This window comes from Pieris napi, chromosome 14 (genome assembly GCF_905475465.1).
Source record: "Pieris napi chromosome 14, ilPieNapi1.2, whole genome shotgun sequence".
In the NCBI taxonomy this organism is placed as follows: Eukaryota; Metazoa; Arthropoda; class Insecta; order Lepidoptera; family Pieridae; genus Pieris; species Pieris napi.
Genome location: NC_062247.1, coordinates 9348652 through 9364107, shown reverse-complemented (window position 1 = coordinate 9364107; position 15456 = coordinate 9348652). Strand labels below are relative to the sequence as shown.

Below are 15456 nucleotides of genomic sequence, written 5' to 3'. Positions count from 1 at the left end.
TATTCTGTTTGAAACTAAATAAAAAAATAGTTTTTAAATATTTTTACCGACGTTATTTCAGTATGGTAGAAGAAGACTGGCGGCCATTGTGTCAAGCGGAGGGAGAACGGGCGCTGGACGGACGGAATAGTTGCGGACAAGTTGTTTTGTCTGCACCTGACATTCCACCACCTCACTATATGGCTATATGCCTACCGAGAGATCTGGCACAGTTGTTCCCAGTGTAAGGCTCATTTATGCGGTCCAAGTCCTAATTTTGTTTTAAAAAGGCACTCTAACGAAACATACTGACACTTACAGATAACACAACAATACAGATGAGAAAATACAATAAAAATAAAGTACAATTAACTAGATTAAGAAATACAAATATTATATGAAATATGCAATTTCATTTAATATATTTCCTTTTTGCAATTGCATTGGTGACAGAATAATTGCTTAGTTAATATTTTATATTCCTTATTGCTTAACATATAATATATCTGGTCCTTCGAGAATTTGTTACTTGTAGTATCAATAAAAAAAAAATTAAGTAAGTAAGAGATGTTCTCTTGAAATCTTAATCGAGGTTCTTTTAAATAAATTCCAACATTTTAATATATACACTGCTAAATGTAAGGCAGGGTTCAAGTATTACGTAACGAATTGTAAACGGGGCGGTTTATAGTCTTGTAAAAAGAGACGATGCGTTGAGGCGGGAAAATTACGAAAATCGCTAAAATACCGATTTCCCGGTAATTTAACCCACATATTGTGAATTTTACATTAAAAATAGTCATTTGGTGGCCACGTTGGAATACAGAAAACTTTATGGCATGTTATATCGGGTTTCATAAATGTGTTAGGTAATACTTGAACGTTATGTAAGCTGTAAAATGTATGATTTTTATTTTTATGGATATAAATAATTTATAACTTATTATTAATTTTAGGGAGGAAACAAAAGATGAGAATGTTGAAAGTGAAAAATCGCGTCCTCGACTACCCTCTTTTGCAGAAAACGTCGAAAAGCGAGTTACACCGGATGTAAATAAAGGTATGGTAAAACTGCTTTTATGCTACTGATACCTATCATATAGTTACACATTCAAACACATTACTCACGCTGTTACGCCTCGCGTATGCTATTAAAAATTAGAAGAATTTGTTGTAAACAGTTAAAAAGTTTTTGCTACCACTATGTGGAACCAGGCCATTGAAGTATTTCCGAACCAATTGGACTTACGGTCCTTCAAGAAAATATCGTACCAATTCTTAAATTGCCGCCAACGCACTTGCAAGCCTTCTGGCAATGTGAGTGTATCCGGCGGTATAACTTAACAGCAGGTGAGCCTCCTGCCCTGGTGAGCCAAACGCCTCTTATTACATAAAAATAAACTTGTAATTAAATATATATATGTGTAAGGTAATGTGTAAGGAAAACATAATATATTTTCCTATACAAACTCTTTTTATATTTTATTTTTCTTCTTTGCCGTCTGATCGACGATGTTTAATTTGTCACTTGACATAATAGATGTTTTAATTTTTTCATTTTATTATTTTATTTTATAAAACCTAGAATATAGGCTTTAAATGTTGTTTCTTTATTATTTTCACTATGTGTGACTATTCACAGGTGAGTTTGAGTTTGTAAATATATATTTTTTTAAATTTAAATTAATAGATATTTCTTTTGTAAATAAATCTTTTATATTCACAGAGAAACGCAGTTGCGCCTTATTTATTCCCAGTACTCGTATAAGCGATTGATACCATTATATATATATACTAGCTAAAAAACCCGGCTTCGCCCGGGAGTTGATATGAGATGACGTGGTAGAGTCGAAATAAAAAAATAAACTATGACGTAAAAAGTAAAAAAAAAGTTTATTGAAAACGTTTTCTCATTATTTACAATACTTGTTTATAAACAACATTTTTCATTTTATTGTCCGGAGTATATATACATAAATTTTTCGGATTTCCTACTCTTGAGCAAGCTACATATAGCTGACCGTGAGAGAAGCAGGATTCTTTGAGGTTAATGCCACAATATTCTAAAGTTTGTCCTTGCGCTTTGTTAATTGTAAAACTAAAGGCTAATTTTATTGGAAACTGCAGTCTTTTAAATTGAAATGGCAATTCCGAAGAGATCAGAGGTATTCTAGGTATAAATACTGTCTGTCCTTTGGTCTTTCCAGAAATAAGTTCAGCTTCAATGATATTATTCGATAGCTGTTTTACGATCATTCTAGTTCCATTACATAATTTTGGGGAGTTGAGATTTCTGAGTAGTATGATTGGAGTTCCAATTTTCAGACGAAGGCAGTGTAATGGCATTCCTGGTACTTGTAAAGAGTTTAGAAATTCAGTGGGGAAGTTGACACTTTCTTCAATGGATACCATCGTGTCGATCGATTTATATATTTTCTCTTCACCAGGTATTTTCTTTAGAATATTAAAATTGATATCGTCAACAATATTATTTTTAGTGGCCAAAATTGCTCTTTGAAATAACCACTCTGCATTAGTATAGTTCTGAATAATATTTGGATAAATTTTGTCGATTAGTTCGTCTTCATTAGTGGCTATATTACAGAAATCACTATTAAGTTCAATGAGGCCGATCGTTTGGTCAGTAGGATATGTACCTTCGCCGATTTGTAATAGTATTTTAGCAAATTGTGCTGTTGTTTCATCTCTTGATAATTCAACTCTCATGTTTTTTGTTAATTGCAGTATTTGTACTTGTGGCCAGAGATGTGATTTTTTCAAGCATGCATTGATCTCGTCTGCTGATGTTGACTTGGGAATAACTGGAAGTGTTTGTCGAAAATCTCCTGAGAGTATGAGTAGAGCTCCTCCCATTATTTCAGAGTTTTTTCGCAATTCTTGTTCCTTATATCTTTAGAAACACGCCCTTTAGATTAAAACGGGAACTTTCTAGCTTCTGTAGCGGTAGCGTATGTAGTAAGGGCGCGAAATTTAAAAACCTAAATTTTTAAATATTTTGAGAACTAATTTGGATAACTAAAATTATGTCGCTTTAACTCCAAAATATAAGTTAGCTAATGACGTATAAATACACAAAATTTAACAACTTTATTATAGTAACAAATGAAATTTAAGATTTTATTGAAATTGGAATTTTAAATTTCGCGCCACTACTACACATGCTGCAATGGCTCACAACTATGGAGACTATACACTATGACTATTGGAGTGTATAGTCTCCATAGTTGTCTTGAACGAAGTTCAAATATTCGATAACAGATGGCGCCACTGCACTTAATTTCCAAGTTGAAGGGTCGGAAAGTCCCTTATATCTTTAAAAACATGCCCTTTAGATTAAAACGGGAACTTTCTTGTTCGAGGGGGGATAAAGGGCTATCACACCACATAAGTCCCTTTATCGTGTCGGGACTCCTTTTTAAGTTTTATCGGCACGCACATTTTATCGACTTAGTTTTATTATATATATAGATATATCAATTTTATTATGAGAGCTGCGAACCCTGACTAGGAATCTTTGGCTATATCTTTAATATAATTGTTTTTTTTTATATGTTAGCTGTAGGATTATAATAAAATAAATAATTAAACAAAATAATAGAATAGAATATTCAAATAACTCACTAAAAAACTGATGGACTTTTTCATAAAATTCCAGATTCCACAGCCACAGATAAGAAAGCGATCGAAAACGATTACGATGACAGTTACGTGAAGGACATCAGTGCGAGTACGTTGGTGACATCGAGTGCACGTCCCGGGAAATGGAAGCACGGGGCAAGGGACTGCCTTGCCTGTGTCAGGACTCGGCCTCCATCCTCTCATGAGTTGAGAGAAGCATTTTTTGCGGGTATGTAAAACAATATATGTTTTTTTAAACTGTTAAAACTATGAAATATAAGAACATAAAGAAATGAAAAAGTATTTTTTTATTATTTTATTGTGTTTTTAATTTTGTATAATGTAAAAAATCATAATTATCAATGTTTTCTCGTAATTTGCTCGGTACCGTAATATTTTTTTTTAATTTATATTAAATCTAAAAGTACTACAATAAAACAGCAGAGATTTCAACGTCTTTAAACGATTAGAATCAAAATCACTAAAAAAACTGATTCAAAATAAAATGAAATTTAAGGATGTTATCAATAGAGAGGAGAATGATTTGTGATCTGTGAAAGTTGAAAATTTATTTAATGTTGAGATTTTATACTTAATTTTTATTTTATTTTTTTATTTAAATTTATATTTATGAATGTTAAGGGTACTTTTGATACATTACATACCTAAATAATAATGCCCACGGAGTTAAAAACTTTCTTGAGTTTATTGTTATATTGTTTGGTAAATCTTAAATATATTTTTACATAACATTAATTAACGAAGCAACCATTAGTTGTCAACATTATTGTCAACTACACAAGACCATGTTCAACATTTAATTCTTGGATTTATGATTGTACATCTCTGCCTTAACATTGTCTCTGGTGAAGGTACGCCCCGCCATCTTTAACTTTTAAATCAATGGTGTTATTATTATAAATGCTAAGTTTATTTAAGGGTTATGTATTAAAGTTTTGGTAAATCCAGCGTCCTTTGTACTCTTTTATTTTGTAATCTAAATAATATTCTTTTTTAAACACGAAAAAAAAAACATACTCGATACTTATCTCTCTATCGTTATTTTAGAGCTGGAAGGTGCGAGTGGGGATGGTACTGACAGCCCATCGCTCATGGAAACCATGCCCCAAGCGCAGCTCCTACACCACGTCATGTACATGTCCAACCCCATTCACCTCAGACAGGTAATTGACCATAGTAATGTTGTGTTATAGCGTGACCCTAAAGGGAATTTCTGACGTTATAGTCAATTGTATGGACAAGGTAAATTTACCTAGAAATTGTGACGTTTTAAAATATGTTAAATTAAATGCAGTTTGGCTGTATTTATTTTTCAATAAAAATAAATCAGTGGCGCTACAACCTTTTTAGGTCTGGGCCTCAGTATCTGTTCCATGATCATTTGTAAATAATAGGTAAGTAGGTGATCTGCCTCCTGTGCCTGATACACGCCATCGACTTTTTGGGTCTAGGTCTAGCCGGTTTTCTCACGATTACGCACATAGACAGAAGTCTATTGGTAAAAAGGATCGAACATAAAACCTTAGGGATGAGAGTCTCTCCCGGGGACAATTTACTTAATTAGGTAAAGTTAAATAATCCGGACTCATTTGTGTCTGTTTCATTGTTCATATCTTCTGTACCAATATGCCTATATCAAATTTTAATGCACCAGGAATCAAACCCAGAAGCTATACGATATGTCAACTGTGTAAATAATGTAGCTCTTCCAATTCGCCAAAATCCCTTACATAACTGTCATACAGCATGATTACCACATAAGTTAAATGACAGACACAGATAACGTCACTAGGGTTTGTAAGGGAGAGTCAATAAGTAATAATACTTTTATACCCACAGTGCCGCACCGCCCTACTATCTCTAAAACAACGTCACCCGGAGATATTTCGCAGTGCGTGCGTGTATTCGGACGTCTGCGGTGCGCTTTCTCGCGACACATATATGTTGTGCGCCCGGCGTTTCTTGCAAGAACTGTTCTTAGATACGAGTTTCGAATGCTTCAGTACGGATTTGGCCACGATATTAGCGAGACATACACCCACCAAAATTGATACATAGTGAAGGTAGGAAGATATTTTTGTGACCTACCTTCATTTTTTAAAACGAACGTCAAATGTGTTTTTAGTGGTTCTAAATTTCATAATTGCGATTCATTAACATGGCAAATTTAATAGGTATCCGAAAGGCCCATATTTCAAGTAGTTAATAATCAAATCTTGAGCAGTGTCAAGTTCCACAAAGCTTGAGTATAGTTGGTTTGCGTTTTGGAAATTTTACAAATCGTTCAGTTATTCCAATAATCATGAATCATGTTCCTGAGTTTTAGACTGATTTTTCATTTATGAATGAACCTTAAGTTATTTATTGTCATAACTTCTGAATATGTAACAAAAATCTCGTTACTTTTATAAATAGAATAAAAATATTACAACTATTCTAAATCTTTATCTTAGTCTAATCTATGGGTAACATTCAGAAACGTTACGTAACTATGGTTCCCGACATGTTTTTTGACATTTGACATACGGCTGTCAGAATTATTAGAAAACTCGTTTTTGATTATTATAAAAACTTCAAAAAATAATTATAGCTTTAAATTACCACATTTATTTGTCAATAAATTTATTCAAATATAAAGACAACGTTGTGAAACTTTTAGTCTGTAGAAGTCTATTTCTTATGAAGTATCAGATTCGAGGTTAAATACGTATCTTATCCTATATTTTAATAAAAAAGTAAGGCTTAGGATCTTGGGGTAAAATTAAACTCGAGAATTAGCGTAAAGTTAGACGATTCTGAATCTTAGGGTTAGACGTCGAAAATATCACTAAATCATTAACAATTAACGGAAACACAAATAAATAAGATTATTTTTTTATTATATTAAAGATAACGAGATTTTTTTTACATACACTTATTCATAAAGAAACTAAAAGCCTCAAATAGATATTATTTGTCCTCATTAGTATCATATGTGGATGTGAAAATTCTTTAACTAATTGAGGTTTATAGTGTATTTATGACAAACAATTATCTCCTTGTGACGTTCATTGAAAAGTAGGTATTAAAGGTATATAAATACGCCTTATGTAAATAATTAAATAAGCTTCTATGTAATCATAGGTAACTAATAGGCTACGATGCTTGGGTTTTATTTATTTCGTTATTTAATGCTAACTAGTTGTACGTTTTTGTGTAGTGCGAGTGATTATTTTCTCAATAATATCATAGTATTAGTGCCGTCGCGAAATCGATTTTTGACAATATTGTAAAGTGAGTTCTGATTAATTTACAGCAGTAATATAATATTTACATTCTGCATCCTGTAAACTAAGTAATTTATCCCACCAGGGGTCATAGACACGTGCGGCGGACGTCACGCAATGTATGTGATAGCGGGTCACGCTTGTCGCAGGAAATATTTGTCTAGGGCCCCCAAATGTCTTGTTATTCCACAGACGCGTAACTTAAATGCGTATTCGTCAATTCGTATTCGTCAATTCGTATTTAACATTAATATTTACCAATTCATGATTATTGAAAACCTTATTTCAGGTTAAGTATCTCTGATTTTTTCTGTATTATTACAATTTTTGTCTGGATATCGAGTTTTATATACACCATTAGTAAAATGACGAATATGCATTTAATACGTAATCTGTGGTCATTTGATCTTATAAACATACGATATGACGCCATTGTGTTCAATTTTATAACTACTGTGCATTTATCCGTTTATTGTTAAACTCGATAACAGTAGGGTTATTCAGTACTTTGGAATCTTTGGCGATATTGATTACGTCTACCGCAAAATACCTTTATATAGGATTTTTTTAAACTGTCAATTGCTCGAATGTAGCAACTACAATATGTGCCTACAAACAGTACGATAGACATACTTTGAATCGCGCTACCAAAGTTATTCCGACCTCTAAGCCATTATTCAACTTCGACAGGGGCTATCGGTTCCTCCATTCAGCGGTTAGACTGCTCGAGGGTCCTTACTTAAGGTTGGAGGAAACAAGACCAACTTGGTTCCTCAACGATGGGATTCCTTCAAATTGTCTTTGACCGAGTGTCAGAGACAAGTTTGAGAGCGAACTAAGTCGCCCACCTGTCATGGATTCATACGAGTTTGACAGATGGCAGAGTTAGTTCGCGCTTAGATGTGTCTCTGAATCTTATTCTTATTACGTTCAAGGCGCTAAATCAATTCCAAATGTAGAGAATCACCTTACTGTTCACGTTATTTAATAAATAATTATAACTAAGTATTAAGTGTAGAATAAACTTCAGGTGTCAGTACCTATCACGAGTGTATTACATAAAGGAAATTGTACATAACAGTATTTCCAATATAGAACTGACATAGAATAAAGTTGACGTAACTGCATTTAACCTAGACACAGGCTATAAGAAAATTTGTTAAAAAATAATCTATGAAATCATATTGTACGAACAGCGTACGTTTGTTTATTTGTCCTATTTGAAATATATATAGTATAGCGCTAGTCTGCATAACTAAAATCGTAATTTTATTTGCCTGTTAAAAGTGAATAGAATCCGAATCATAACAATAGTGCCATTCACCTGGTTCCTTTTAATAATAATTCGAAAATCAAACGTTATTAAAATACTACTTAGTAATTAGCCATTCTACAGTTTATCATTATAATATAATTTTATACTACCCAATACTGTGTTTTATTTTTATATGAGATAGAGGTAAAATAAAAATAGGTTATTATATTTGCTGTATATTGTGTATCGCTGGATGAGTTAGATTGAGTTATATTTTCGAAATTATCTCACAGTGTTTATTAACGAAGTTTTCATGACACTACAGTTTGTATGACATCAATCACATTGATGGCAAACAACTACAGTATTTTACAAAGTATTCTGAAATTTATTATCGAATACTTGTGACCTGCGACTTCGCCCGGGGTCACTTTGGATACAGTAGTTTGCTATGTGAGAATCCCAAAAAGGAGTAGGAAAGATAATAAATAGTAAAGGATCAACCAGTAAGTTTTAAAACTCCCAACAAGTAAAAGTTTTGTAAATACTTAACGGTGGTAAATTAAGAGACCTAAGAAAGGGCGACTACACACTGATAAAGTAAAAAGAGGATTACGACAATATTGAGAATTGCTTGATTTAGTCACACCGCTGCCCATGGACTACACTACCATAAGGTTCGCAAGTGCGTTGCCGGTCTTATGATTGGTACGCTCTTTTCCTGAAGGACCCTAAGTCGAATAGGTTCTTCTTTCTGGACGTATACGGGATCTTATACTCAATGTTGTCTAGTGAAACGGAACTTCGTATATCTCTATAATCCAGTTTTTTTATAGAGCTTATTTTCAATATATGACCTCACACATCAATATACATGACTTATGGTAATAAGCAGGTACATAGGGTATGTTCCGATATACACTGCGACCACTGTACAGAGTACCGTCAATTTAGTATACTGTGAAACCGTTTCTCTATAGCCAGCTATACTGGTTACAATTTAAAACGGAACGCAGTCCAGTATACTAGTCAGCTTCGTTTTTCGACACAGTTTTCAAATGAGTGCATCAAAGTTTTTCAATTCAACAAGAAAAACTATTATTGGAGTATTAGCGCATTAAAAAAATCTATATTAATATTAACTGTCAATTGAATTAATACTACAAAGAAAGTAAGTTAGAATTTTAAATGTTTGTTATTAAACTGTAAGTTATATCAGCCGTTAGGCATTCAAGTGGTTTTGATTGATCACGTGATCAAAGCACTGCGAGTACCTTACCTCGAAAACGCCAATGCTCGCAGTAGAAGTATAGCGGGGATTTGTGACGTCATATATTTCCTAGGACGCTGCGGCTGTATACTGCAGTCCATAGCGGAACAAATTTTTGAACAGTGGGAGCACTATACAGTACTCGCAGTGTATATCGGAACATACCCTTTAACTATTACAGCTTATACTGACAGTTGACACATATGAGTAGTGATTTTATTAGAAGGACGCCATGTCGCTTGTTAATTGTCATTAACTGTATTTAAAAAAAAAAACAAAGTTTTTATCTCAAAGAAAAATTGTTGTATAAAGTGTTATTAATATTTAATACCAATTTCTTTTTATTTAAAATATAAGTGTTGCGCAATACCCTAATAACTTTTTATCGCGCTTGTTAATTCAAATGTAACCAAGTACTTATTCTATATTAGTTCTCTATAAGTTATTGGTTATGTTTTATTTACCAAGTACCAGTACCATAATAAAATGATTTATTTATAAATGAGGATATTCATGAGCACTCAGAAATTATGACAGACCCGGAGCGTTTGGAAAGAATAAAAGGCATGTATTTTTTAAATTTTATCCACCTTAATGCAAATAACTTTAGTTCAATAGGATTTTTCTTTAAGGTGGTGCTTTCCTAGCAGCAGTCGCAGGCATATCTGCATTTGTTGGGTTTGGTGCAACATTAGCAGCAGCTAGAAAATCTGATCCAAAATATTTTAATAAAGGTAAATAAAAGGTTAATTATTTTTATTTTTCATAAAATCCTGTGGATTTTTTGAAGGAGGTATAGAATTGAATGTTTTAATGAAAACGCTCTGTTCATTGTAACATATAGTATATGGTTTTTATAGGAATACAAGGGGGTGTTGAACTAGCAGATGCCGGAGCAATTCTGGCACTAAGAGCACTTGGATGGGGTACTTTTTATGCAGTAGCTGGTACATCATGTCTTTGTTATGGTATATGGAAATTGTCTGGTGCTAAAGATGTAAGTTTCTAATATAGTCTTTAATGAAATTTGTTAAATAATAGTCATAGATATTATTGTTTGTTATAGCTTAAAGACTTTCGTATCAAAATGGGGAATATGCTGCCAATACTGCCAAAGAATAACCCACCAAAATCGAGGACAGAATTCAGTGGTTTAAATGATCTCCTAACCTATTTATCAGAAGACTATGGGAAGAAGAAATAAAAGTATATCATTATGCTGTTATGATTAGTACAAATATATATTTATGTAGTCAAATCTTGCTTAATTACAATTTCTTCTTTGTATGCTGGCCCTTTATTACAACTCTGTTTGCAGGTATATATTGCTAGGACTCCCCAATCAATGCTATTAAGTTCTATACCAACATTTATAAAGTTGAGAAGTTGAGGCATAATCTGGAAAATATAAATTTTTAATACCATGCAAACTACGTACTACATTGTTATCTACGTGAATATATTTTTTCTTTGACAACCAGAGGACATTCCAATGATAAAACTGAACTCAATGACTTACATTTATATGTATTATAATATTTGATCATCCAATCTAATATTTAGGAATTACCTGAAATTCATACTGCCTTTCTTCATTACAGTATTGACAATTCGGCACATCAATTAGGACATTACTATTTCCAGTTATCCAGAGTGGGGTACCACCTTTATCATACCGTAACACTTGGTCAGGATGCCTAGCAATTCTCTTATTAAACTTATTAAATACTTTGTCTTCTGGTATGTTTCTGCTATATTGTTCTAGTTCACTATCATTAACATCATTCATTGTTCCCGCTTTTTGCTCCTGCATTAGTTTTCTTAATTTTTCCATCTCTTCATTGGTGTCAACATCTTTGATGTCTTCCTGTCAAGTCATGCCAAAAAAAGTCATTTGCAGACCCATGTTAATTATACTAAAAGGTACTTAGGATAAATCTTAAGGATTGGTATTATATATATATATATTATTTAAGTTTTTTAACATATTTCAAATAAATAAAACTTACTTCATCTTCCTCATCAACAATAAGTTCCCATTCTTTGAAGAGCAGAGTCTTTCCAGACTCTGTTACAGTAAAATAGTGGTCATCAATCTGTAAAAATTACTTGATAAAGCATAATATGAAGAGGCACAAAGTTAAATGTTGGGCTAACTTAAACATAACTATATTTACCTCTGACAAATTTACACAGGATTCTTTGTGACCTTTCTGCCAATGTAATATTTGGTGCTTTCTACTACAGTAGTAAACATTTTTGCACTTTGAACAGTGTGATGGTGCCTTCAACCCACAGACATGACATAATTTTGTCCATTTATCCATTGGAAATACCTGTAGAATAGAATCATTAAAATTTACTTCTAATTAAGTACATTTTGTCTATATATGTATATAATAATTAGTAGGGAAATAGATGGATTTTTATTAAAAACAATTCCTTAAGGAGTAAAACTACCTCTTCCTTATTTTCTTCATAAGGTTGAAATGAATAAAATTCATTCTTTCTTGGCAGCTGACAGCGGAATACTTTTATGTTATCAGAGTTATTTAATCGACAACATGATCCATTCTTACAAATGAACACAAAAAGTGTTCGATGGAAGGTATCGTCTTGCTCTTCAAATGGAGCATATATCTGAAACAATTTTATACACATAATTACAAACAATTATGAGATCTCGTATTGATGAAAATTACTTAACTTACTTGACACAAAAATATCATAACTTCACTGCAGTGTTTACAAGTGAGCTCAGTTGGTGATAGGACACCACTTAAATTTAACCAGGACGGTTTCCCTCCCACTTTACTTGGGAAAAATCTTGGATGTAATAACCACGAATCCTTTTCTTCTACATAACCTATATCCACAGCTTTGTTAGACATTTCTAACAATACGCAGTACGAAAGTTTAAATATTAATATCAATATTTTATAAATTACTAAAAAATGGCATTTGCTTTTTTACTAATTGTAATTTTCAAGTAAGTTTGTAAATAAATTGAATTCGATACCACAGGACACCCGACAGAGTTCATCACAGAACACAAATACCTAAAGGAGTTCATCGTTAACGAGTCACAGACTAGAAGGACCAGAGAAGATCAAAGATCGAGGTTAGATTCGTTCAAAGTCATATCGAATAACGATAGTCGATACCTCTTCTTAAGCTTAAGTAAATCACTTTTCGACAGTCGTGAGTCGTGACCGTGAGTCGTGACGACCACTAAGTACTAACGTTTACGCTTTGTCGTTGAGTAGTATTTTGTATAAATTAATTTGTTTTAGTAACTTAAATAAACAATAATGATCTGTGATTAGATATTGTTTATCTGTACTAGTTATAGTTAGTTATAGTTAGTATTGGCCTAAAGGTCTAGATACCAGGCCATAAACTCCAAAAAAAAAAAAAAAAGTTATAGTTAGTAGGACGTATACTGTATATATAATATAGGAATAATAGTTAATATGTACCACTAACCACAGGTTATTCATTGTTAGCAAGATAAATCATCACAGAAATTGATATTATATTAAAAACCATAAATTAATGTGATACTCAATATATTTTGTTTAGAATGGAAAAGCAAAAGACAAATGTTATAAACCTCTTCAATAACGCCAAAGGAGAAAAGACTTATTTAAAAATAAGTGCACCTATGGTTAGATACAGCAGGGTGCAGTTTCGAAACTTGGTTAAAAAGTCGGTAGCTTTCATATTTCTTATATTACTCTGTTACGACCTTTAAGTATTTGTTATATTTTGTAGTTTACTTTCTGAAAAAAATCTATATCTTAAAACTTATTAGTATTTAGTTATTTTTGTGTTTTTTACTGCATTGAAATTGTAAAGGGTAATACAACCCTCTCTGTTTCAGGTACAATGTGGATTTAGCTTTTACCCCAATGATTTTAGCAAATGCCTTTTGTCAAAACTCCAAAGCTCGTTCAAATGAGTTTTTGACTACAACACAAGATACACCTTTAATTGTTCAGTTTGCTGCTAACAATGAAAATGACTTTTTAGATGCCTCTAAGTTAGTCTATCCCTATGCTGATGGAGTTGATTTAAATTGTGGTTGTCCACAAAGGTGGGCCATGAAAGATGGTTATGGATGTGCATTACTGTCTAAACCCGAAATAATTCACGACTTAGTAAGAGCGGTTAAAAGTAACATACCGAATGATTTTACAGTTTCGGTTAAAGTAAGACTTTTAAGAGACATTAGGACTACAATTGTCATGTGCCAGCAGCTTGAGAAGTGTGGAGTTGATTTTCTTACTCTTCATGGTCGAACTCCTGATCAAAAAAGCAGTGAAGCAATCAATGAAGAAGCTATGTCAGATGTGTTTAGTGCTTTGAAAATACCTTGTATTGCTAATGGGGGTATAAGAACTTTGCAGGATGCAAATGAATTGTATACAAAGTTAAATTGTGATGGTGTTATGGCAGCAAGTGGGTTACTATCCAACCCAGCTTTGTTTAGTGGAGCCACTACTACTCCAGTAGAATGTATAAAAGCATGGATGGAGTTAAAGAATTTAAGTAAGGATAAAATAACATTTCAATGTTATCACCACCATTTAGTTTTTATGCTTGAAAAAACCCTAAGTAAAAAACAAAAACAAATTTTTAATTATCTGCAAACATTTGAAGATGTTGACAATTTTTTATTTAAACATATAATTTCAGACAGTAATGCTAATCAAGAGGATTTTGGTGATTTTATAACATGTTATTATGATGAAAAAATTACCTTTAAACATAATAAAAAATGTAGAGGTTGTGGATTTAGTGTGCATTATTGTGTTTGTATAAAGTATGATCAACAGGCAAGTGACGGTAGTTTTTTTACTACTTATGTAAAGACTAATGATGATTTAGACTATATGGATAGTAATATATTTGAAGAAAAAGTTTTATAGCACAATGAGAAGTTTTATTTTGAAAAAAATTTAATCAATAAAATTTTTTTTTTTTTTATTTTATTTGCAAGATAGTGGTACATTTATATCGATCAATTATAAAAATCCACACAATCAGCCACACGAAAATAGGCATGCAAATGTCGCATTAATTTTCATTAAGTCATTGTAAGAACATCTGTCATAATAATAAGTCAAGCTATTTATAATTAATTGTTGTCAAACTTATAGGCCAAATTTTCGCCCACGCTATAAAAGCACCTTGAATTTAAAAATTTAATCACCTTCCCCTTATATTACACGGCAGTGATCTATAACTTCTTGGAAGTTAAGGAATATTCTTATAGCCATGGCGTAATAATTTTTGAAATATAACGCGGTGCAACATGCATCCACAGCCGTGTCGTTTAAAAAGGTTTATTGGGAACATTTAGTTTTTATCTGAAATATTAAGGAACTAATTTTATTTATACACGTAATTTACAAAATCGATGCACTTATTAATGTTTATTTAAAGATGTTTTTGACTAAACAGCCAGTGACACAAAAGATTGAGGTATGGAGGGAAACATTTGTTGATCAGCATTTTATGCCTTCCAACCCAAAACAATTATTACTATCAGTACTCAAACCCATCTCAAGAAAAATATTAGGAAATAATAATAAATAAAATATTTCCCCGAGTCATTTCTAAATATTACCTGGAACATAAATTTTCGGTCAGTAGTTCATAGCAATGAATTTCATAAGCTTTCAAATAAAAATCAAAGGACGCATTCTAAACTATACTTCATTTCTGTTAAACCTAATAGTAAAAGATATACATCGATAAATGATAATGACCTACTAAACTTTTTTAACCTTATTCCTTTGGATGGTTTTATGTGGGATTTTATCCCACTTGTGGTTGTGCACTACAGCTACTTATATGTTGTACTTGTATGTTTAATTTATTATTTAATGTTGCTTCAATAAAAAAACATGTTCTAAAAAAGATTGTTGCTTGAGTCGGCTAACGCTTTTAATGTTTTTTTTTATGAATGAGTACCATTATAGACATGAACTTTGTTGTATTACAGAATTAAACACTTCAAA

The 15456-nt window shown here is 32.2% G+C and overlaps 4 protein-coding genes across 6 annotated transcripts in view; 3 read left to right on the top strand and 1 right to left on the bottom strand.

The window, feature by feature from the left end:
* LOC125055900 (rapamycin-insensitive companion of mTOR) overlaps positions 1 to 8334 on the top strand; it is a 31374-nt gene extending 23040 nt beyond the window's left edge. The window contains exons 20-24 of one of the 2 annotated variants that reach the window (XM_047658611.1): positions 62 to 223; positions 936 to 1039; positions 3665 to 3847; positions 4687 to 4802; positions 5479 to 8334. In XM_047658611.1, the coding sequence (XP_047514567.1) occupies positions 62 to 223; positions 936 to 1039; positions 3665 to 3847; positions 4687 to 4802; positions 5479 to 5697 (784 nt within the window). In that variant the 3' untranslated portion in view covers positions 5698 to 8334. Of the gene's footprint in view, positions 1 to 61; positions 224 to 935; positions 1040 to 3655; positions 3848 to 4686; positions 4803 to 5478 lie in introns of both variants that reach the window. The other variant, XM_047658610.1, reaches the window with a different exon arrangement.
* A 1364-nt stretch (positions 8335 to 9698) lies between these two features.
* On the top strand, positions 9699 to 11173 carry LOC125056088 (transmembrane protein 242). 2 transcript variants are annotated; one of them, XM_047659025.1, is made up of 5 exons: positions 9699 to 9994; positions 10063 to 10164; positions 10291 to 10427; positions 10497 to 10636; positions 11032 to 11173. In XM_047659025.1, the coding sequence occupies exons 1-4, from the start codon at positions 9961 to 9963 to the stop codon at positions 10632 to 10634; spliced, it is 411 nt and encodes a 136-aa protein (XP_047514981.1). In that variant the 5' UTR covers positions 9699 to 9960; the 3' UTR covers positions 10635 to 10636; positions 11032 to 11173. The 2 variants fall into 2 exon arrangements, with proteins under 2 accessions (XP_047514981.1, XP_047514980.1); XM_047659024.1 differs by lacking the exon at positions 11032 to 11173 and having other exon boundaries at positions 10497 to 10717.
* LOC125056087 (programmed cell death protein 2) lies at positions 10645 to 12500 on the bottom strand. The gene is made up of 6 exons (XM_047659023.1): positions 12142 to 12500; positions 11891 to 12070; positions 11608 to 11766; positions 11440 to 11526; positions 11001 to 11297; positions 10645 to 10828 (listed from the first exon to the last, which is right to left on the bottom strand). The coding sequence occupies exons 1-6, from the start codon at positions 12319 to 12321 to the stop codon at positions 10676 to 10678; spliced, it is 1056 nt and encodes a 351-aa protein (XP_047514979.1). The 5' UTR covers positions 12322 to 12500; the 3' UTR covers positions 10645 to 10675.
* A 385-nt stretch (positions 12501 to 12885) lies between these two features.
* LOC125056164 (tRNA-dihydrouridine(20a/20b) synthase [NAD(P)+]-like) lies at positions 12886 to 14366 on the top strand. Its single transcript, XM_047659141.1, has 2 exons — positions 12886 to 13138; positions 13314 to 14366. The coding sequence occupies exons 1-2, from the start codon at positions 13014 to 13016 to the stop codon at positions 14359 to 14361; spliced, it is 1173 nt and encodes a 390-aa protein (XP_047515097.1). The 5' UTR covers positions 12886 to 13013; the 3' UTR covers positions 14362 to 14366.
* Positions 14367 to 15456: the final 1090 nt, after the last annotated feature.

Excerpts from the sequence above, each read along its gene's own strand:
- LOC125056087 (XM_047659023.1), bottom strand. The coding sequence starts at position 12,321 with ATGTCTAACAAAGCTGTGGATATAGGTTATGTAGAAGAAAAGGATTCG. Across the intron at positions 12,071-12,141 it reads TTATGATATTTTTGTGTCAA|ATATATGCTCCATTTGAAGA; the intron begins GTAAGTTAAGTA and ends AAATTGTTTCAG. Across the intron at positions 11,767-11,890 it reads ATGAAGAAAATAAGGAAGAG|GTATTTCCAATGGATAAATG; the intron begins GTAGTTTTACTC and ends TCTATTCTACAG.
- LOC125056164 (XM_047659141.1), top strand. The coding sequence starts at position 13,014 with ATGGAAAAGCAAAAGACAAATGTTATAAACCTCTTCAATAACGCCAAA. Across the intron at positions 13,139-13,313 it reads TTTCGAAACTTGGTTAAAAA|GTACAATGTGGATTTAGCTT; the intron begins GTCGGTAGCTTT and ends TCTCTGTTTCAG.
- LOC125056088 (XM_047659025.1), top strand. The coding sequence starts at position 9,961 with ATGACAGACCCGGAGCGTTTGGAAAGAATAAAAG. Across the intron at positions 9,995-10,062 it reads GCGTTTGGAAAGAATAAAAG|GTGGTGCTTTCCTAGCAGCA; the intron begins GCATGTATTTTT and ends TTTTTCTTTAAG. Across the intron at positions 10,428-10,496 it reads AATTGTCTGGTGCTAAAGAT|CTTAAAGACTTTCGTATCAA; the intron begins GTAAGTTTCTAA and ends TGTTTGTTATAG.